The sequence below is a fragment of the Hemitrygon akajei genome, chromosome 32, assembly GCF_048418815.1.
Source record: "Hemitrygon akajei chromosome 32, sHemAka1.3, whole genome shotgun sequence".
Lineage (NCBI taxonomy): Eukaryota > Metazoa > Chordata > Chondrichthyes > Myliobatiformes > Dasyatidae > Hemitrygon > Hemitrygon akajei.
Genome location: NC_133155.1, coordinates 17,361,261 through 17,383,514, shown reverse-complemented (window position 1 = coordinate 17,383,514; position 22,254 = coordinate 17,361,261). Strand labels below are relative to the sequence as shown.

General features: G+C 40.3%; 1 protein-coding gene across 1 annotated transcript; it reads right to left on the bottom strand.

Annotated features, from left to right (window-relative positions):
- Nucleotides 1-17,490: 17,490 nt before the first annotated feature.
- Nucleotides 17,491-21,014, bottom strand: pou3f1 (POU class 3 homeobox 1). The gene has a single exon (XM_073034641.1). The coding sequence runs from the start codon at nt 20,988-20,990 to the stop codon at nt 19,764-19,766; it is 1,227 nt and encodes a 408-aa protein (XP_072890742.1). The 5' UTR covers nt 20,991-21,014; the 3' UTR covers nt 17,491-19,763.
- Between the last annotated feature and the right edge of the window lie 1,240 nt (nt 21,015-22,254).

The window sequence follows — 22,254 nt, the reverse complement described above, 5'->3', positions numbered from 1 at the left end:
CAAAATTTCTCCTGAAGTGTGGATCACAATCTCGTTTCTCTAGCTTGTCAAAATTCTCTAATTATATACCTAAGAAAGAGTCATGGGATAATAATGAAAACCAGAGAACCCGGCTGACTGCTTAATTTCCTTTTCAAGATTAAGATTCAAGGTTCAAGATCATTTAATGTCATTTCCTGAGCACAAGTGTAGGGAGAACGAAATAATTGTTACTCTGGATCGGATGCAGCACAAAAAAGCAACACAAAACATACAGGCATCATCAATAATAATAATAAAACCACAAGAAATATAAATAAATAAGGTAAGCCTAGTAATTTCCGAGGTAGGGACATGTTCGGCACAACTTTGTGGGCCGAAGGGCCCGTATTGTGCTGTAGGTTTTCTATGTTTCTATAATTAAGATAGCTTATATACATAATATGATGATAGGGTTTTAATTTAAGTAGCTGGTCAGTGAGATGTTCGGTAAAGATAATGTAGGCTTGATCTCATCTCTGTTGGTTATCAGGTTTGTTGCTTTTGGAAAACGGACACAAAGCTGGACGAAACAGGCGAACAAAGTAGAAAAAAAGATGATGGTATGAAATACAGCGTTGAGCAAAGTGAGCTTGTGTTATGTTTCAAAGCTGGAAACAATAAATTCTGTAATTACAGCTGTAATGTTGGCACAGCTTCAAAATTCTATAGCACACAGTTTTATTATGTCAAGAAAGAGTGAGAAAATTGCAATACGCTCCGAGGTTAAACACCAATGCCAAGTTCCATGAGCGTGGTAGGGATTCAGGAGAGAGTTTGTGCAGTTTTGCACTTCCTCTGTAGAAGGAGCCCAGAGTGTAGTGGTGAGTGGTTTACCAAATGTTCCACAGTTTGTCTTGCATGGTCACAGCTGCACTTTGGATTGGCTTTAACTTTCTATTTCTGGAGGAAGTTTGTACATCATCCTGATAATATTCTGTCATGGGTGACAAAACATCCGTGTCTTTGAGCATGTTGAAGATGTGGTTTGATGCTTGGATTTTGAATCACGTGCTTACACAGGGTATCTGTATTATTCTACTCTATGTCCTGACATTATTCTGAAGAAGGACGGAGATAGCTTTAAGTCCTTTGAATTAGTTCATGGATTTGGAAACAGGAGCAACATCTCAGATAAGCACAAAAAAATCACCTTGTTTAGTTGGTTTAAGAAAAAATAGCAGTTGGACCAATACTTTGTTGCAGTCCGGATGCAAGACATGAAGATCTTTTCACTATCCATGTCTTTTTCGGAAGTAGATACCATGGACTATTATAGGGGTGGCACAGTAACATAATGCTATTCTCACCAGCGATGGGGGGTTCAATTCCCACCACCGTCTGAAAGAAGTTTGTGCGTTCTCTCTGTGACTGTGTGGGTTTTCTCCTGGTGCACTGGTTTCCTCCCACATTCCAAAGACGTACAGGTTACTGGCTTAATTGGTTATTTGGAAATGATTGTGTGGCGCAGGTTTGTTGGGCCAGAAGGGCCTGTTACTGAGCTGTATCTCTAAAATAAAGAAAAATTAAATAGAATACTTTGAGTGTTAAAATACTACATAAAAACCTTTGGCTTAACTTCTGCAATATCTTATTTCACTTTGAATAACGTGCTGCATGTATGAAACTAGATTTAAAAAAAATTCCATGATTATTAAATCTTCGATTAGAATGACAACTTCCTGGTGGAAGAACATAGTGGTAAATAAAATATTGAACAAAAAATCCCAAATGATACAGATTTAAAACCACAGCGATGGAACAAAATGCCACAGAGCAGAGGGAGATTCCCTTGAGGTTTAAATGGGAGTGTTTCATCAAATCAGTCAAGTGGAGATCCCCACCATTAATGGCAAGATTACATATCACGCTACATCAGAGTTCCATACTTGCCAACAATAAAACACATCCAATTTAAGGAATCACATCTTTCTACAAGTTCCAGTGCACAGAGCTCGTGTGCTGGAATAGCACTGGTATGTTCAAACCACAGCTACAGCACTCAGGAAAATCTCAGCTATGCTATCAAATTTCTGGACAACCCAACTGATTTCTTGCTGGTCTGGTTCTGGATAAAGTCCAAAGGACTCTGCTGCTGGTATTTGTGTCTTCACCAGAGCTCCAACAGACTCTTTGGTCATTGGGCACATGGAAAATGAAGAGTAAAATTGGTTTCCATGTTATGATCTTCAGAGGAAAATAAAATCTAGTTATTGCTCATGAAGGAGGGGTTGAAAGGAAAATCGGAAGGAAGCCTGGGGGAATGGTTCTGGAGCACTGATCACCTTTTTCTTCATTTCTCCAACATCAGAAAGGCACGTTAACATTGCTTTAACAACAATAATTACAGTGCACTGTTGGAAGTTTGCCGGTGATCTACAGTGACATTAAGTGGGACAAGACTCAATCCAATTCAATGTGAAAATGATTCCATAGCTAAAACGGTTTATAACACGTTGAATAAATTCTAACATAAGAGCGAGTCTGTGTAATCATACACCAACCAGATTTTTTAACAGATCAAAAAATTATAAGAAGTAAGATGGGGCTTTGGGTGTAAGAAGGAGTGTGCACCTGCTGCTCTCTGGGATGGCTCAGCTTTAAGACAGACAGATCAGGACAGCTTCTTTCAGTTGCTTGACAATCTTTGGAATGTTTTGAAGATGTATAAGAGTGCTATTCATTTTATATTTTCCTAAGAATTAAGGTCTTTGATAAATTATACATAACTCTCTCTTTTTTTATATATATAATAATGTCCCTGAGCCATTTTTCTTCAATGTTTGTCTGATTTTTGTCCTATTTTGGGTAACAGTAGCAAGTCAATAATTATTACATACCTGCTATACAGATAGTATAAAGGTAGATGAAGTGATATGTAGGCCAGATTGGGTAGAGATGAGATATTCTTTTCCAGGGAGTTGATGCCTACAACCGGATTATATCATGGGCAGCTGCTCTCTTGTGGTGATCCACCCCTGTATGCTCGTTTGTTGTTTCTTTTCTGCACTCCTGGAACACGTGAAGCCTCCTCGATTATGTTGTTGTTGCAGTGGGAATTGAACCACTCTAGATACCTGTATCCTGGTGTACTGCGTTAGTCTCCAGTATGCGGCTGTCATGTTAGTCCAGCATATTCTGAAGGTTCTCACTCTCTAAATTGCGACATTTAGAAAGCACTTGGTCAGGTACATGGAGGGGAGGGGTTTGAAGGCTTATGGGCAGAACTCAGACAACTGGGACTAACAAGCGGCATGCTGTGGTTGGCATGGACCAGATGGGCCGAAGGGCCTCTTTCTGAGCTGTATTAGTCCATGACTATATTACAGTGTAGGACAAGAGCCATCATGCTTCAGCCAGCTCTTTGAGCTGCTATTTTCCTGCTGTTTCCTGTACTTTATCCCTTTTTGATGACATATCCAATTCCCTCCAGAGGGTTAATAATGAATATGCTTTGACCAGACTTCCAGCGTTGCACTTCTGATTATAAAACTCACTGTACAAAGAACTTCTCCAAGTCTGCCCCCTGGTTCTTCTTGAGGGCCTCCGTCAGTCAGAGTTGACCATGGATATTGAGTCCTAGCTGTCTAGATACGCAAGCCTGGGCAGTACGATATGGCGAGCAAGCTGTTGCCCATGTAGCAAGCTCCCTCTCTCCATGCATGTGACGAACTCAAAGGAACGGCAGAGACTGATACGGTTTGGTACCAGCAGCGTCGCAGGAGTTGCCAGTCAGCACTGAACCCAATGTAGCACTACCTTAGTGATTCCAACTCTGGATTTTTCCCTCGGGGTTTACTCCTGTAGCCTTCCCCATGAGTGGGTGTGGCTGCAAGGCAGTGAAGGTTTGAGATCAGAGCTTGCCTTCTCCTAGATGAGCTGCCAAACATGGCTGACAAGCCCCATCCAGCTGAAGCTTTAAGGCACCAGAAACTCGCCTTTGCTCCTTCTCCTGTCAGCAGAAACAGTTCCACCGGGCTTAGTAGCAAAACCACTGATGAAAGCCAGGAGCTGGACTTGGTTGTCAGCGGCTATTTGAGGCGCTCATCTCTGGGAGCATTTAATAGGTAGTGGGAGCTTGTCCCCATTACCACCCCCAGCTATTACAACCTTGAGGAACTTGGTTCTTTTATAATTGTTATAAATCTGTATTCTCCAGTTCCCAATCTTCTGGCCTGGAAATAGCTTTCTTCTCTCTGCTCTGCTCTAAAATTTCAGAACTGTTAGTAGTTCCAGTTAGTTTCCAGTTGACCTTGACTGCTTTATGGAGTATAATCTTACCTGAGCTCCTCCAGCACTTTGTGTGTGTTTCACAGTCTTACCTGTCCTTGTCTCCCCACACTGTTGAGATCCCTCATTGTTCGGAATGTTTAGAAATCCCCTCTGCTTCCTCCCCATGTTGAAATCTGGGTCTTGCAGGAGTTGAGTGGCACTGAAGAGAAGCTGACATAATTCTTGCAGTACCATCCCTCCTATTAAACCAAGGTCACAAATATAATATCTTAGCGATCTTAACTCATTGCTGGCAATTGCTAAATCAGTGGTTCTATAGCTAACATCTTACTGATGAGATAATATTGATTTGTGGGAAGACAAAATGAAAAATATCAATCAGCTACATATCTCTAAACTCAAGGTTAATGTGCATTAATGGACAGACCAGAGGGAGCTCTTAACCTACCTCTGATCTGTCAAATCTACCCAGCAAATGTCCCTAACTCCAAAAGGGAGGAAAAACTGAAAGAACTGCAAAACCCGACAGCTGGGCACCACCTGCTGAAGCAGAGACCGATAATCCCGCCGCTGCCTGTAAGGAGCTTGCACGCTCTCCCCAACACCGCGTGAGAGTCCTCCAGGTGCTCTGGTTTCCTCCCACAGTCCAAAGATGCACAGATTACCAGGCTAATTGGTCATTGCAGATTGTCCCGTGATTAGGCTAGGATTAAATTGGGGGATTGTTGGGCAGCCTGGCTTGAAGGGCGGAAGGGCCTATTTTACGCTGTATAACCATATAACAATTACAGCAAGGAAACAGGCCATCTCGGCCCTTCTAGTCCATGCCGAATGCTTACTCTCACCTAGTCCCACCTACCTCCACTCAGCCCATAACCCTCCATTCCTTTCCTGTCCATATACCTATCCAATTTTTTTTTTTAAATGACAATATCGAACCTGCCTCTACCACTTCTACTGGAAGCTCGTTCCACACAGCTACAACTCTCTGAGTAAAGAAATTCCCCCTCGTGTTACCCCTAAACATTTGCCCCTTAACTCTCAAATCATGTCCTCTTTTTTGGATCTCCCCTACTCTCAATGGAAAAAGCCTATCCACGTCAACTCTATCTATCCCCCTCATAATTTTAAATACCTCTATCAAGTCCCCCCTCAACCTTCTACGCTCCAAAGAATAACGACTTAACTTGTTCAACCTTTCTCTGTAACTTAGGTGCTGAAACTCAGGTAACATTCTAGTAAATCTCCTCTGTACTCTCTCTATTTTGTTGATATCTTTCCTATAATTTGGTGACCAGAACTGTACATAATCTCAATAAATAAATAAAATACCTGAGGTTCTAGTATCACCTGATGAAATGAAGCATTGCTGTTTTTCCTCTCCACGAATTCTACCTGGTTTGCTTGGTGTTCCCACCATTTTCTGTTTTTAATTTATATTTCTTATTGTCTGGATTTTTTTTTATTATCCACAGGGGAAGGTCTTCCACTGTCAGTCCTGTCAGGCAGAACGTTGATGGTGTTTAAATCACAGACAGGAAAGGTCAATTGTAAATGTAAATAAACAAAACTTCAGTTGGGCAACCAAGTTGCCTGCTGTAAGGGAACACTGTGAAAGTAAGGCACATGGAATTTCAGCAAAGAGGTAACTGCATCTAAGATTAGAGCTCTGTATTAGGATGCAGTTGAAGATGTGAGCATGACTGCAGCTAGGAAGAGAGCAAAGCAGCACCATGACTGTGTGGCTAACCACAGCTCAAACGGTGTCTATAAATCTGCTGACAGACACAACTGTTGCTGGCAGAGTTTCAGGCGGTGACGAGAAGACATACAGGAGCGAGATATATCAGCTAGTTCAGTGGCGTCACAGCAAAAGCCTTGCACTCAATGTCAGTAAAGAAATGATTGTGGACTTCTGAAAGGGCAAGATGAGGGAACACACACCAGAATTCATAGGGGGATCAGAGTGGAAAGACGACGCTTACTGGGTGTCAACATCTTTGAGGATCGACGCTGGGCCCAACATATCGATGCAGTTACAAAGGAGGCATGGCAGTGGCTATACTTCATTAGGAGTTTGAGGAGATTTGATATGTCACCAAAGATGCTCACAAAGTTCTACAGATGTACTGTGGAGGGCATCGTCATCTGGTGTGTTACAGGATCAAAGGAAGCTGCAGAAAGATGTTAAGACTCAGTCAGCTCCATCATAGGCTCTCGCTTCTGTAGTGTCCAGGGCATCTTCAAGGAGCGATGCCTCAAAAAGGTGGCATCCATCTCTAAGGACCCCCGTCACCCAGGACATGCCTTCTTCTCATTGCTGCCATCAGGAAGGAGGTACAGGAACCTGAAGGTGCACACCCAATGATTCAGGAACAGCTTCTTCCCCTCTGTCATCATATTTCTGAATGGGTATTGAACCCATGAACACTATCTCACTACTTTTTTAATTTAACTATATGCCTGCTGCAATTCACAGTTTTTATTATTATGTATTGCAAAGTACTGCTGCTGCATAACAAAAACATTTTCACCATGTATGGTAGTGATCTTAAACCTGAACCTGATTATGATTCTGAAGCAGTCTACTGTAAGATCCAAAGTGGGTGAGACAACACTTCACCTGCAAATCTGTTGGGGTTGTCTACTGTATCCGGTTCTCCCCATGCTGCCTCCTCAACATTGGTGAGACCTGATACAGATCAGGGGACCACTTTGCCGAGAACCTCGGCACCATTCGCAAAAGCAGAATTTTCCAGTGGACAATCATTTCCATTCCTATCTCCATTCTCATTCCGACATGTTAGTCCATCACCTCCTCTTCTGCCATGATGAGGCCGCTCTCAAGTTGGAGGAGCAGCACCTCATACTCTGTCTAAGTAGCCTTCAATCTGATGGCATGAACACTGATTTCTCCAACTCCCAGTACTTTTCCCCTCCACCTTCCCTCTTCTTCAATTCCCCATTTTGGCCTCTTACCGCTTCTCCTTATACCCAATCACCTCTCACTGGTGCCCCCCCCATCTCTTTCTCCAATGATCCCCTCTTGGCTCCTATCAGATTCCTCCCTAGCCCTTTGCCCGTCACCACCCAGCTCCTTATTTCATCCCTCCTCCCTCACCCACTTGGCTTCACCTATCACCTTCTAGCTTGTCCATCTTCCCCACCCCCCACCCCCAATTTATTCTGACCACTTTCCTCTTCCTTTCCAGGCCTGATGAAGGATCTTGGTCCAAAATATTGACTGTTTATTCCTTTCCATAGATGCTGCCCAACCTGCTGAGTTCTGCCACAATTTTGTATGAGTTACTCTGGAGTTGGGTGGTGGGATGGAGATACATCTCTACCAAAGGAGATATCAGGCTCTCCTTCCCTCACAGAATCTGTGACTGTTATGTACAGATAAAAACTGCTTTGAAGAATATTTGGTATGAAATATAACAGACGTATAATTGGTGGCAGGGTGGAGATACATCTCTACCAGAGGAGGTGTAAGGTGGACCTTCCCTCTGTTAGCCTTCCGGTCACCCTTGGGCAAGGTGTAACATCTGCTTAGCCCTCCCAATGGTCATATGAGCAGCTGGTGCGTATCACAAGTCCTGGTTATGCACCCACTGATGCCAGGCAGACAATCTCTGAAGAGTATTGGTAATGGCTGGGGTCACCCATCTTGTAAAGACACTGCCCAGAAGGAGGCAATGGCAAGCCACTTCTGTATAAAAAAATTGCCAAGGACAATCATGGCTATGAAAAGACCTTGATCACCCATGTCATATGACACGGCACATAACAAATGAACTCCAGAGTGTTTGACATGATTCTAGGCTTTGCTTCAACCAAGGATAAATCTCCCTTCTTCTGCTAGCGAGTTGAAAATTGGTGTTGTGTTGAGCCCACCAAAAGAGATAAAGCAGTACAAGACTGATTGTCATTTCAAGTTAATCTTGCCATAATTCTGCTCACACCCCCAAATTGAAAAATTGGTTTTGATCACCAATAACCACACATAGGAAAGCACCATAAGAGAGAAAGTTAATATCATTTTCCATTACTCATGCTCCATGGTTTATGTTTAAAATGTATTTTTACACCCACCTTCTACAAAGTGGCTTGCCTGGAGTTACAACCGGAGTGGCTCATTTTCCATGCTCAGATCAGACTGAATCTTGATAAGAATTTGCAAATAGTAGAATAAGCAGTCTGTTCAGTTAAAATCTTGTATTTAAAGTACAATGGAGACCCTGAGCTTACTCCTTATAATAAGATAGTCCTGAAGGGGAGGAAAACACTTGCAAAAGATTTGCACTAAGTAAAAAGAGAATGTCAAGGTTTTTTTCTGTTTATTCCCTTTTTCAACATTCTTCTTCTAATTTAAAAATGCAATGTAAGAAAACATTGCGACAGTGCTTCAGTGGTTAAACCAGAATGAAAGTATTCAACAGTTGGTGGTAGTTGTGGTCGAAGGACACACCACAATACAAACAGTTGCTAACACCAATCCAGTAGAATTGTAAATAGGAAGAATAGTTTCCAGTGCCAGTCTTTGTTGTTTATTGAATGGAGTTATTCTACTCTGAATTCAATGTGTTTTGAAATAAATACAAAAGCCTTCACTTGAACAAGTTAGGCTTTTAGAATTAGCTAGCAGAACTTGGTAACCAAGTACTCCAGAAATTTTACAGACCAAGGAATGCGCAAAGAAAATGAAAAATCTATTAAACATTGGATGTTATTTGACATAATGTATAGTTATCTTTTGATGGTGGAATGCAGACAGCAGAAGAGTTACCACATGTTGTACAGTTGAAATGTTCAGTAATTTCATAGGCCCTTGGAGTAAGACGTGTGTTTTATAAAAAAACATTTTTTCGGAGATGATTCTGAATGTTTTTAAAGGGCCAGTATCACCTGGCCAAATGAATATTTAAAACTGACACCAAATTGCTATGGTTGTGAAGTTCTCAGCTGCAGATATTTGGGATATTTTATTGATTGATTTTTGTCCTGTTTCTCTGCCAGACTTACTGAGGATGGTCAAGTACATTTCTGTGACCCACCTCAAGAGGCAATTCTTTAAATGTAACTGTTGGCGGTTGCATAACAGGAAGCTTCAAAACTAGATCTTGTTCTTTGTCACGTGTGTTCTCCCATGAGCATTGCAGATTTGAGGTCGGAAACGGGAGTTCTGGTGGAGTTTCCTTCATCAGCCGAGATCTCGACACTCTTGTAATTCTGGTTTCAGCACACCCGGCTCTGGAGTTCTCACTCTTTTTAATGAATCCCCTCCTTTAGCCCCTTGGTTATTACATCTCCTTTGGTGCCTCAATGTCAAATACTGTTCAATAATACACTAGCAATACAAGATAGGATAATTTACTAAGTTACTGTGCTACAGAATGAGAAATAGCTATAGAGGCTTGTAAACATAACCAACACCATCATGGGCACTAGCCTCCCCACTATCGATGACATTTTCAATAGCCAATACGTCAAAATGGTGGCATTTTTTTCACTTCTTACTGCAACTTACATCATTTTGTACTTTCCCCAAGGAGTAAGACTGATCAACACCTCCACTCACTAATTCCACCACTACTTTATTATTTCCTGTCAGTCACCTTATGTACAAGGCAAACACGAGGGAATCTGCAGATGCTGGAAATTCAAGCCACACACAAAATGCTGGTGGGACACAGCAGGCCAGGCAGCATCAATAGGGAGAAGCGCTGTCGACATTTCGGGCTGAGACCCTTCATCAGGACCTTATGTACAATCTAGCTTCATTTTATGGACAGGCAGTACAATCTAATTATGTATATAAGCTATCTTATGTATTTATATTTATTGTGTGTTTTAAAAATTATTAATATTGTGTTTTTTTATCATTTGTGTTTCCTTTCTGCTGCATCAGATCTGGAGTAACAATTATTTCGTTCTCCTTGCACTTGGGTACAGGAAATGACATTAAATAATCTTGAATCTCAAATCTTTTTAGGTATTGCACTGCAATGCTGCCACAAGATAACAAATTTCATAACAAGGCCAATAAACCTGACTGTGATTCTAAAAGTATCTTATAAATGTACCCAGTCACTGTTGAGAACACGTGGGTTGAGGGAAAGGTGGGGAATGGATTCCTGCAATTACAGCATGCAGACTCTAATATATCACTTTATGGCTGGTGTAGTGGGTGGGATTAGGGAGCTAGAACAAAATTGACCCAAAAAAAACAGGCTTTTAGATGGTCCCATGTAATTCCTAACGTTCAGCTTTCTACTTTGCGGTTATTATTTCAGCTTCACCTCTTTCATCAGGTATGAAAATCAAAAATAAAGTTAAATTTGTTTTTCTTTATCATTTCGCCAATAAAACCATCAGGTCATGCCCCTCTGAGATGAGGAAAGAAGCAACTAGATGACGTAAATAAACAATAAACTACATCAGCGTAGAACTGATGCTCACAGCAGGACTATATTCTTCATTGAGTTAGAGCTGCCGTATCAGTTTCGGCGATTATTAAATACACCGATTGTTTTCGTATCTCAAAGGGCGCCACTCGTTGTGTGATAATTCAAGACAATCGCCGGTAGAGGGCAGAAAGTATTTTTAATAAATATTCTTTGTTGTTTTCCAGAAGTATTTTAAAACAGAGCCGAGCCGCCCTGAGATCCGACACCGCGTAACTGAGATGCAAACTTACTCCGTCATTGTCTCTGCCATGTCACCAAGTCATTCTGAGTGTGATCGCCACTGACATTGGAAGTTAATTGCTCGCCAGAAATTGCAAACAAATAAAATATGTTTTGATAATGAGTGCAAATTTTCGCTGATGTTCCGCTGCGTTTTCCACGCGAAGCTCGCGCGCCTGAGGAACCCGGCGAGAGAACGACATATTGGAGCGCAGCATTGAACTCCATACGCTGCGAGCGTAAAGCAAAAGTTGGGAAAAGTTTGAGTTGGGGTAGAAAACAAAAGAGAGAGAGGCGGAGTGGCGCGCAGTGTGGGACTGCAAACGGTGATGACTGGGATTTAGACCTGTACCTGTTTGATACCCAGCGCAGATGCGATCGCTGCGGTTACCTAACAGACCGGTGTGCACAACATGGGTTTCACTCCTTACAGAAATGCAGGCGTCGGGGTCTAGTGCGATGTGAGTGGGTTAAAAAAAGTTTTAGATGGGTTTTTTTTTTAAAAAAAGAGCTAGCAGTCCTCCAGTTCTCCAACACGACGTGGTCTGGGTAAATGTGTTTGCTGCTTTCGCAAGCTTCATGGAAGTGCAGAGCGGCTTCGACATGGCTTAACAGAACCTACTTGTCAGAGTAAGCGAGACGAGCCTTCTAGTCCTCGACTAGAAGACGATTCCCCCTAACTACCCCGCATTTTACACCATGAATTCTTGTGCACTTGTTCTGCAAGTGAAAACGGATTGTCTAGATACCAGTCAGTCCAAACCCTGACTTTGCGAATCGAAAGTGCTCCATACAATGTCCTTAAATGGGGAAAGTCCGAAAGATCTGTCTTGAGATGATGCAGTTTAATCCTATCGTTATCCACAATAAGGGATTTTCTGCCCACACAACAAGAAAGTTTAGTCTTTGAGTCTATGGTCTTTATAACGTGACCCCGCTTTTCCCCACCTGCGCTAATTACCTTTCTAGCACGATCCTTGAAGCAATCATAGCGTGGTAACCCGAAGTCATTTTGAACACTTGGAATTGAAAGTTTGCTGTTAGTTATGCTTGTGCTCGTAATATTCTGATTGAATTAAAAGTCCGGTTTAAGCTTTTGTATTTCAAACTATCTTCTTGCGTGAACCAATAAGGCGAGAAAATCAAATTGTACAAGGAATTGATCAATCCAGGCATCAACAGTTTCCTTTATTGATTACCTCGATAATACACAACCCAATCTCCCCCAATCCCCCATTCTGCAATCAATTCTCCACTAGAAGCCCATAAGCATTTTTTAACAGCAATCTGACCTTTGCCCAGTGGACCGGTATCCAAGATCCTGACCCACGACGTTCCAGACCTAAATACGGATTCGCTTCCAACATCTCCAACCTTTTGAAGACAGACGCCGTTCGGTCAAGTGCGGAAACATTGCCAACTTCCTAAAAGTTCCATACAAAAAAAAAGCTAAATTGGATAACCCCACGTGCATTTTGCTGTCTGGAGCTTTCCTTTCAGAAAGGGCTTTCGGATAATATAAAATAGTCATCGTTTTAATAAATTGATAAAATTACTATTGGAAAACTGGTCTTCGTCAAAGTGGCGCCTTTTTTTGTTGCTAGCCTGCAAGAGCCAGAGAAGGCCGGCGTGTGCAATATTTATCAGAAACGGGGCGGATGATAATCCCGCAGACAACACTGCAATCGACCACTGTATTTTTATTTGAGTTTGCACAGTAAAACTGCTATACAATTTGTCATTTTCCCTGAGATTTATTTCCATATCTTAAACATATTTTCATACTACATAAAATGGAACTATTAGAACGTGTGTATATTTATATTTGCCAGTATACTTTTGAATAATAGTTTAATATTATTTGATTATTTGATATTTTTCTCTCATGTATCTGTGACCTTCAATATTTCACCACATATTATGCTCATGCCTCTATCTTTTTTTTCTAATTTCAGAGCACACTTTGGATAAATTATTCATATAATATATGCTGCTTTTACTATTTTATTATATATTAATGTAGCTTTTGCAGGTATGTGCAATGTTTATCTCAGCAATTCCATGATTTATTCATAATAACTAGACCGCAGCATTGCTAATTCCCTGTTGCTTTATTTATATATGAATATCACAATGTACTTACAGAAGTGTTTCTGGAGATTCTTTATTTATTTACTTAGAACCAGTTGACCAATCAAATCTATTCTCATCTTTGGAGATTTCTTGGAAAGCAGCCCACAATAATCACAATTTTACCTGCGATAGTTGACAATGCATATAACCTTCCCTACCAGCTCTGCACAGGCTTCATTCTCTGTAAACTTAAAAAAAAATCTTTGAGCAAAATGATTAATTTTGTCAGGCTACGCATCTTCTTTCAATACATTACTTTTCTGTATGAATTATTGTTTAAGAAATTCTGAATATTACTGTAATATCATGCAGAACGTGGCAGGGTAAGACTTGTAATTAAGGATGAGTAGTATATCCAGATTGATCCCAACTGAGCCTCTTCAGATTAATTGAAAGATATCTGAATTTATCCCTGTGCTCAGTTTAGATGCGCCCCTTTGAGTAAAACATTGACATACATACAAAATATCCCTCTGCACATCTGTGATGCCAGCTCTGCTCTTTCCTAATGTGTTTTCCTGCTGTCTGTGCCTAGGAGGGTATATTACTCGTTGCATTGTGTGTGATGAGTGTTCGTTAACATTTTTTTCCTCCACCATTTTGACTGGACCCACAATGACAACATTAAGGCATCGGCTTTTAATTTAAACAGCCTCCTTTGCTACTTTGGAGCAATTGTAAACTACCGTGGTGAACATAAATCTTACGTGGGTGCAGGCACACAAGGAATAAGATGGGGTTACGGAGATAGGAGCAATGCAGTCCTATGATGCGTGTGTGTGCGTGCGTGCGTGTGTGTGTGTCTGTGTGTGCATGTGTGTGTATGAAATATCCTAGTTTAATGGGGAAGAAAGGAAATATACATCTGAGCCCCTTTGCTCTTTAGTTGCACAATGCAATCAAACTCCCGGTGGACAAGCAAAGCAAGCTCTCTGCTTACTGGTGTAGCATTAATATTCAAACATTTTCATTTCCCTCCTGCCTTGTTACTAAGCCTGTATCACTCAGTTTACTGTTCAATCAGGAATCCGCACATTCACTCTTTTTTATGCAAGTGTCCACCATGCCATTTGTTATTACACTGGCTGACTGAGTGTTCCACAAGTTAAAAGAAATTAGTCCTTACATTTGGCTCTTGTCAAATAGTTTTAAAATCCCACTCACCTATCTCTATGATTTTTGTTCCAATTTTTCATGCAAAGTGATTCTTCTTATAAGACCCATTCCAGATACCATCTAGAAATCCTTACATTTTATGCTTCTGCCATCACCTGAAATGCTAAGGTACCAACGAGTATCTCATCCTGGTGGAAATTTTTTGTCAAGCTATTTCCGAACATAACGCCAGTTGAGTAGAATTTAATCTAGTCGTGTCTTGAATTTGTGCAAAAATATGACTGAAATAGATTCTAATAATTCCAAGTGTCATGCATTCTTTCAGGGAATTTCTATATAGCACAACAAACTCTACAGTCCATGAGATTTCAGCTTCATATTCTACTGTTGAGGCAATGTCATATTTTAAATGTATCCCAATTAAGGTTTTACATCTGTTTGGTGGTATATGATGGATATAAATTGTAAGCAATCTGCCTACATCAATGCTGTATAATAGATGGTCTGCAATACCAAATTAAATATCCAAGTACAAAATATACTATGTTGGAAGAGCATTCTATTTATTTCTTTGGAATCTGGTTATTCTTTTAAATTATGTTATAATATTTTATATAAATAGGGCATGCTTATGCAGGTGGGAAAGCCATGAAAAATATGCTTTTTATGTTATGATAGATATTGCACTTTAAATTTATTCATTTGAAGTGTAAATGAAAGTGTATGACGTAAAATGTTATTGTTCTGCACTTGTCTCATTATTTTGTTAATGCAGTGGCTTAGGAAGCATAAGATCGCAATTAGTCCCTTTCCATAACTGAATCTGAATGTTCAATAAATAGGACAAGAGAACTAGCAATGATCTGTTTCCAAGTATATTGACCTCAGGTGAAGCATGTTATGCATTTTGAATTCAGATTCTAAGCACTATTTTTTAATATATTTTCCGTCTCTGATATAGTCCAAAGATTGGCACAGTAAGAACTTTTCCATCTGATATAACTGTTAATTCCTAATGTACTGTGTAAGCTGCTGACTTGCAATTATTCATAGTCAAGCCAATTGGGGTGAAAAAACTCAGCTTGAAACTAAATTGGTGCCATATTTAAATTTTGGGCTTGATCTATATTTAAATTGACACAAACAATTCTTGCGTGGGGCAAAGGTTCTCATCAAATGAATTAATAGTTCAAATTGAAGACACTTGTGTGAATTCACTTTCTCAAATACTATTCTTATGGTAAATTAAGAGATGTCTAATTTGCGCAAGTTTACTTTGGAATGAGATGAACTTAACATAAAACTGAGATAACTGTGATCTATGAGTTGATTTTGCCACTAAGTCTTGGTAATGTGTCTACTCATTAATAAAAGTATTTTAAAATATGCCTCGCTGTCTGTTATTCCCTTGCTATACAAAAGAGGTTCTGTTTTTGACACAACAATGAGATTGCCTGGGGCACAGTTGAACTATTTGTTGGGGATTTCCCAGCAGTTTTTAATTGATTAGAGCCCTTTGTTATTACTAACCGTAATCTATTCTCAGATAAGGTTCACAATTACTACAGATTTACAGTGACAAATAAATTAAATTTCCTTTATATTACATGAGATTTAGTGTGGTTTTAAACAATACTTTAGAGGATCAGATTCTGTCTGTTTTATCTGTTTTATCAAGACAATGTGTTAAGAACAATACAGGTACATATGCAGAGGAAGTACAATTGGCCATAGATCAAATCAGAACTATCTGCATTAGTATTAAACTTGATAATCAATTATTAATAAATACACCACTGACAGCACACTGTTCCTAACACTGATTATCAGTCTCTGCCAATAATTGTGTCCTAAAATCTCAGACTCTGGCAAGGATTTCAGTCCTTTCCAACTCGTGATTTTAATTCAGCATTATAAAGTCAGCAATTAACCTCAACATTTTGATTGCAGTCAATCCAAATATTCAAGGGTCTTTAAATGTGTCTAATTCTATTTTTAATATTAGCATTACACATGCAGCTTCACTGTAGAAAACATGCAAAACAAGTCCTTCATTGTACAGTTATCTTTAATTTTTTGTATTAAATATAAATGAAGTAAAACTAATGGAGTTGCTTCCCCTATGCCACTTCTAACTGAATGTTCCGACAGCCCTATTTTCTTTAAAACTCAAGTAGGGAGTTAAGCTGTCTAACAGGGCCCCTTTTATGTTAGGTGTGCATTGCCAAATCACTGAGGATATTCCTGCTAGGCTGAATTTCAAAATTTCAATTATATTATGGAACAAGATGAACGTTCAAATGAAGCAACTAATAATATTGTTTTCAAGTTAAATAAGACTAGGACAGTGATTGTAATAACCTCATAAGTGATGGTGATAGAGTAGCAAGCAGAAAGGAGTTTTCAGTTGCAAACTCATTTGTATTCATTGAACAGCCTTATCCATGATGCAGGCAAATTTGAATCAGAAACTGGCAAGAGCCCACTTCTCAAAGGCATCTGGACTAAACTGTCTCAACTTGGATGGAAAGCAGTGGTTTTGAAACTCAACTTTGGCTAACATGAGGATTCAAATTTCCCCCAGGCAATAAGATATTCTGATCTGGGCCAGGCGAAAAACTTCACTGATGGCATTGGAGCAAAATTTACGTGGGATTCCAATTTGGTCATTGGGCGCAGAATAGCAATCATAGTGCCTCTTGAGACAGCTGATCATCTCGAGGGCTTCAGAAACAGTGAATACCGGATTAAAATTAATTTTAAACTAATTCACAAATTTGTTAATGCAAATATAAATACATACCATAACAGAGTATAATATAGATATTAGATAATATAAATATGGCCATATGGACTGAGGTAACAGAAGGCTTAGCATGACTAAGAATTGTTGCTAAATCTCACATAGCCACACCTCTTAATTTCCAACCTTCTTTTCGTTACACAATTACAGCTGATGCTACAAAACAAGTATTTAAATAAATACTAAATAGGTATGTCCATAATATACATAGCAAAACAAATTTAAGGATGCAGGTTCTTTAAAGGAAAAATCTCAAGGGGCCTTTTTATTACTTCACCTTATCCAATGTCGTAACTCTCCATGATGTCCTAAAAAGTGATAAGCACATGCCTTTTCAATCATCACCAGGCCATTAATTAAAAACTTTTTTTTTCCCTAGGAAAAATAAGGTTCTCTCCTGAATTTTAACAAGTACATACAAAGTTGTTCGGAGAGCGTTGTTCTAATATGCTTAGAATGCACAAAATAAAGAAACAAAATTGACAAACCAGGCAACTATTAAAATTCAAGAATTTTAGTTTGACCTTACATCACTTTTAATGATTTCTTGTCACTGCTTTTTCGCTTAAGTGACATTCAATCCAGGCAACAGCAGAAAGGATTAACAAGCAAAACCCAGCGTGGTGTCAACACCTTCCCAACCTCCGAGCAAAGAGGCAGGGCACAGTTGGGCTTTGCGTATACATTTTATGCAGGTAATAAAATATTACTATAACAAAATATTAATATGACTCTGCAGCCTGTCTTTTATAAGGTACAACAGAAAATGTACTAAAACAAACATAGTTTGAATTGCTGTAACATAACCCCAATGAGAGCTACAGGGAAAAGAAAGTTTCAAATAGGTGTTTAAGAAATAAATACAAGGGGAAATTCATATGGAAATTATATTAAAATATCCTCTGGGAATTAGTAAGCATACAAAAAAAATCATCCAGAAAATCATTAAATTCCAAAAACAAATACATATGTAACATATTCAACATATTTACATATTACATAGTGGTACAGTAAAAAAGCAGAACAATTATTATTTTCCCAATTACTAAACAAGCCACTTTTTCACTGTTTCATGTTCTAAGTAATATTGAACTCACCAAGTGTAACTTCTTTACCTTTTTTTAGATGATCTGTAAACATTCTAACACGTATAATGTACACATTATTTTGGCAATTGTCTATGTGATTTATTTTTTCAGAGGAAATATACAAGGTCAGCTTCTTAGATGCTGATGGAGAAAAAGAACGTCAATTAGATTGAATAAATTCCGATGAAAATAAAACGGCGTTATTTGATAGGGGAATCCCAACATTGCTATTAATTTGTTAACAGATGCAAAAGACAAGTAATGTTGCTACTTGGAACGATAGCAATTTCTCATAAATGCATCGTTATATATTTTCCTGTCAAATATCTGGAGAGTGAAAATAAAAACGCCTCTCAAAGTGTGAGGCGTTTTGTTAATATGTTCCTTAATTCCTGAGTTTTTTTTTCTGGGGGGCAAGGGGGGAGGGGTTGGGTGGGTGTCGGAGACGGGAGGATTTTTCTCGTCCGGTAAAATTTGAGAGCGGGAAGGTAAACTATGGCCCTTACACTGTCACATATACTTGTTTGCCATATTAGCATACTTGCATTTACAGAACAATCAAAGTTATATTATTGTGGTAAAAAAAAACTAGCAAACGAAATGAATGTACAATGCATTATCAGTTCACTTATTTAAGTGCATTTCCACGCGAAACAAAAATAAAGGTCCAACAATTCTCCATTTAACTTGTCTCGCTTTTCGACACGGTAAAGTTAAAAGGATGACCGGCAATGGACCATTACGACTCAATTATTTTCACTCACGTGTTTCCGCCTGGTCCTAACATTTAAAGACACCTTTTAAAGAGTTGTTAACTGACGTCAGTTTCCTTGATTTCTCAAACTTGTTTTAACTTGCCCGATCTTATTTTGTAAAACAGAATAGACAAGAACGTTTGCACGGCTTCCCAACTTCAACCTTACTGACAACTCCCTTTCAGTTTCAAACAATTTCACAACATATTTTCATAATTTCTGAGGCAAATTTCGCAAGAACGTGAATAGTCAAAATTAGGGTTTGTTTTAAACAGCAACTGATGCTTGTAAGACACTAATTTGTCCGGGATGCCAAACCATTTTCTTAATGAGTCGATTTGAATATTTATTTAAAATCACAGAAATAGGAGTCAAAAATTGATCTGTCGGCGTCCGTAACTTACAAGACACATCCTCAGAGGGTGAGCTATATATAAATATTTGTTTTAATAAAATTCGTGACAGATCTGTTTAAGATAATAAATATACGGTTTTCCCCACCGGCGGTCTGCCTTTTAACAAACCAGCGACTGTATGCGGACAATCCGGTGCTGTTTTTACTTTTCTCTTAAACTCAACTCTTGCTTACCCTTTTAGAGAAACCGCTGCCTTAAGGAATCCCCTGAAACAATTCTGCAGAGAAAACGATTATTTTTGTTACAACTTTTGCAAATTATCCGTGTCAATTAATTACGGGGGAGGAAGCTTTGTTCTACAGCAGGGGGAAATAACCACTTGATTTACCACAAGAAATGCATGAAATGTGTGTTCTCCCTCTTTCCTAAGCATAAGTACAGTCCAGTGCTAAACAGTCTCTGCAACACTGGCTAAATCCCTTTTCAGACAGTTTTTTTTTGCTTTGTAAAATCCAGTTTAATTTTTTTTAGTCTTTTTTTCTTGGTGGGAAGTGGGTGTGTGTTTGGAACAGTCATTGAACAGGGGACTGCAGTGTGTGATGAAGCGGCGGAGTGTCCCTTTGTGAATATACATCCTCCATTCCTGGGTGGCCGGGGATTCCGGCTGGGGTCATCCGCTTTTCTTTTTGTCTTCTGTTACAAAACCAAACTCTCACCACTTCTTTCTCTAACTGCAGACTGTCAGCCAAGCTGGTGATCTCATGAGCTGATGGCTTGGGGCACTTTAAGAAGTGGTTCTCCAAAGCCCCCTTCACTCCTATCTCAATGGACGTCCGCTTCTTTCTCTTCCTCCCTTGGGCTGCTATCTTGTCTATGCTGGTGGGGCTCCCTGAGGTTGAGTCAGTCTCCTCCAGCCATTTGTTCAAGAGGGGCTTCAGTTTGCACATGTTTTTGAAGCTGAGCTGCAAGGCTTCAAACCTGCAGATGGTGGTCTGGGAAAAGACATTGCCGTACAGAGTGCCCAGAGCCAAGCCTACGTCCGCCTGCGTGAAACCGAGCTTGATCCTCCTTTGTTTGAACTGCTTTGCAAAGTGCTCCAGGTCATCAGACGTGGGCGCATCTTCGTCCGAGTGGTCCTGGTGATGCTGCGGAGGATGCTGCTGGTGGTTGTCATGGCCACCCGGATCTTCATGGAGAGCGTCCGTCATGCCATGGTGTAGGGACTGGCTTTGTGGGCCCAGCATGCTGTTGAGGCTGGTGAACCCTGGCTGCGAGTAGATGAGGGGCTGGTGCCCATTGGTCGAAGGTGGCATCCCCGGGATGTGATGCGCCGCCGCCGGCCCCCAGGCGCCGCCAGGGTGGTTGCCATGAGTCTGTTGATGGACCATATGATGTGTTCGGTGATGAAGGCTGTTCCCAAGGTCATCCCTGGCTGTCTGCACATTTGCCTTTGCTGGGTCTGGCTGTCCGAGGTGAGAAGCGGTGACCCAAGGTGTCCCGTCAGTGACAGAAGACAGCCACTGGTGGCTGTGCGTGATGGGGTGCCCATTGCTGGCCAGCCCATGCAAGTAGTCATTTTGCACCATTTTCTGAACTTCTCTATAGGTAGTTCCTGGATGCATCCTGTCAGAGTCCGGATGCACCAAAGAGTTAGAATGGAGCGAGTTATTCCTCGGAATGTAGTGAGCCGAAGCTGTGGTGGCCATGACTCGCACTTCCAAACTGATCAGGTTGCAGCTACTTTGCACAGCTTTAGCGGAGCCAAGTCTGTAGCAGCAGGAGGGGGGCAAGGATCGCATAACGCGCTCAATTGGCTCAAGCGGTCTGACTGACAGCCAATTCACTTCTAGCCTCGTTGCTGATTGGCGACTCGCCTTTCTTGTCAGCAGTCAGCTCCACCTCATTGGTCGGAGGGTGCCTCCACCAACGCTTTGTTTTGATTGGCGAACTCTCGCTGATTGGCGTGAGTTTGCTCCAAAGCGAAGCAGCCGATTGGCCGGTCAATGATGATTTGGGGTTTCAGATCCCGTCTGTCGGCACTTGATTGGTCACTGTTTTCTGGTTTTTGCAATTTGTTACCACGTGGGGAAACTAATCTCACAGCGATCCTCATTTAACAAAAAAAAGTAACAATAAAAGACTGCGGAAATGGCTGGGCATTGCTCAGAGATAATACAAACGATCTAAAGATATCCCGCATGTGTTTTGACCTCCGCCAGCGAAGTGTTCTCCGTATAAGAACCACGACTGTGAAACCGTTCACACCCACCTTGAATATTATTTCTCGCTTTGTTTTGTGTACATAGTCAATTATTGTTGCTGGTTTCGGGAAGTAAAAGCGAACGATTCTTACAGGGAACCCGAGTCGCAAAATAAACGAGTTCTGTCCAAAACACAAAACTATTATCACACCGACAACGAGGGATTATGAAAAGAAAGATGAGTTATTGGTTCTAATACATCAAAATTTATAACGATCAGAATCGGGATTATTAGATCTGGTTTATTGCCGGAACCATCTATCTACATAACTGAAAGAGAAGTTTCCAATTTGTTTATTTTTGAGGTTAATTCTTATTTCTCCCCACGCTCAAGGGAATTCACTTTCAGCTTTACAGTCCTGCTTGATTATTTTTCTCTTCACGTCTTTTTTTCGCCCCACAGCAAATTACCAATTCTATGAATTGCAGAATAGCATTCAACGCAGGTCTCCCCGCTGCAGGGGAAGCCTCTTATAAACACAAGCACGTCCTTTAATGTTAATTTAGGGCATTTTAATGTTAGATCGTACTTTGCAAGGCACCATAACTCTAGACCCACATACACGTTTTACATCGCCCTTAATTCCCATTAGTCCCGCAAATCTCACCGTGGATGCATCTATCCCTCTTATTTAGTGTTTTCTTTGGTTTGCAAGTTCTCTTTCACGCAGTGGACTCTCATTACGATGCAGAGCGCTTGGGGAAGATGGTAAGTTTGCACACTTCACGGGCTGGAATTTGATTGACACTTATTAGGAAATAATAGTTTCTCTCGCCTTAAAACTCAGCTGAAGTTTTTTTT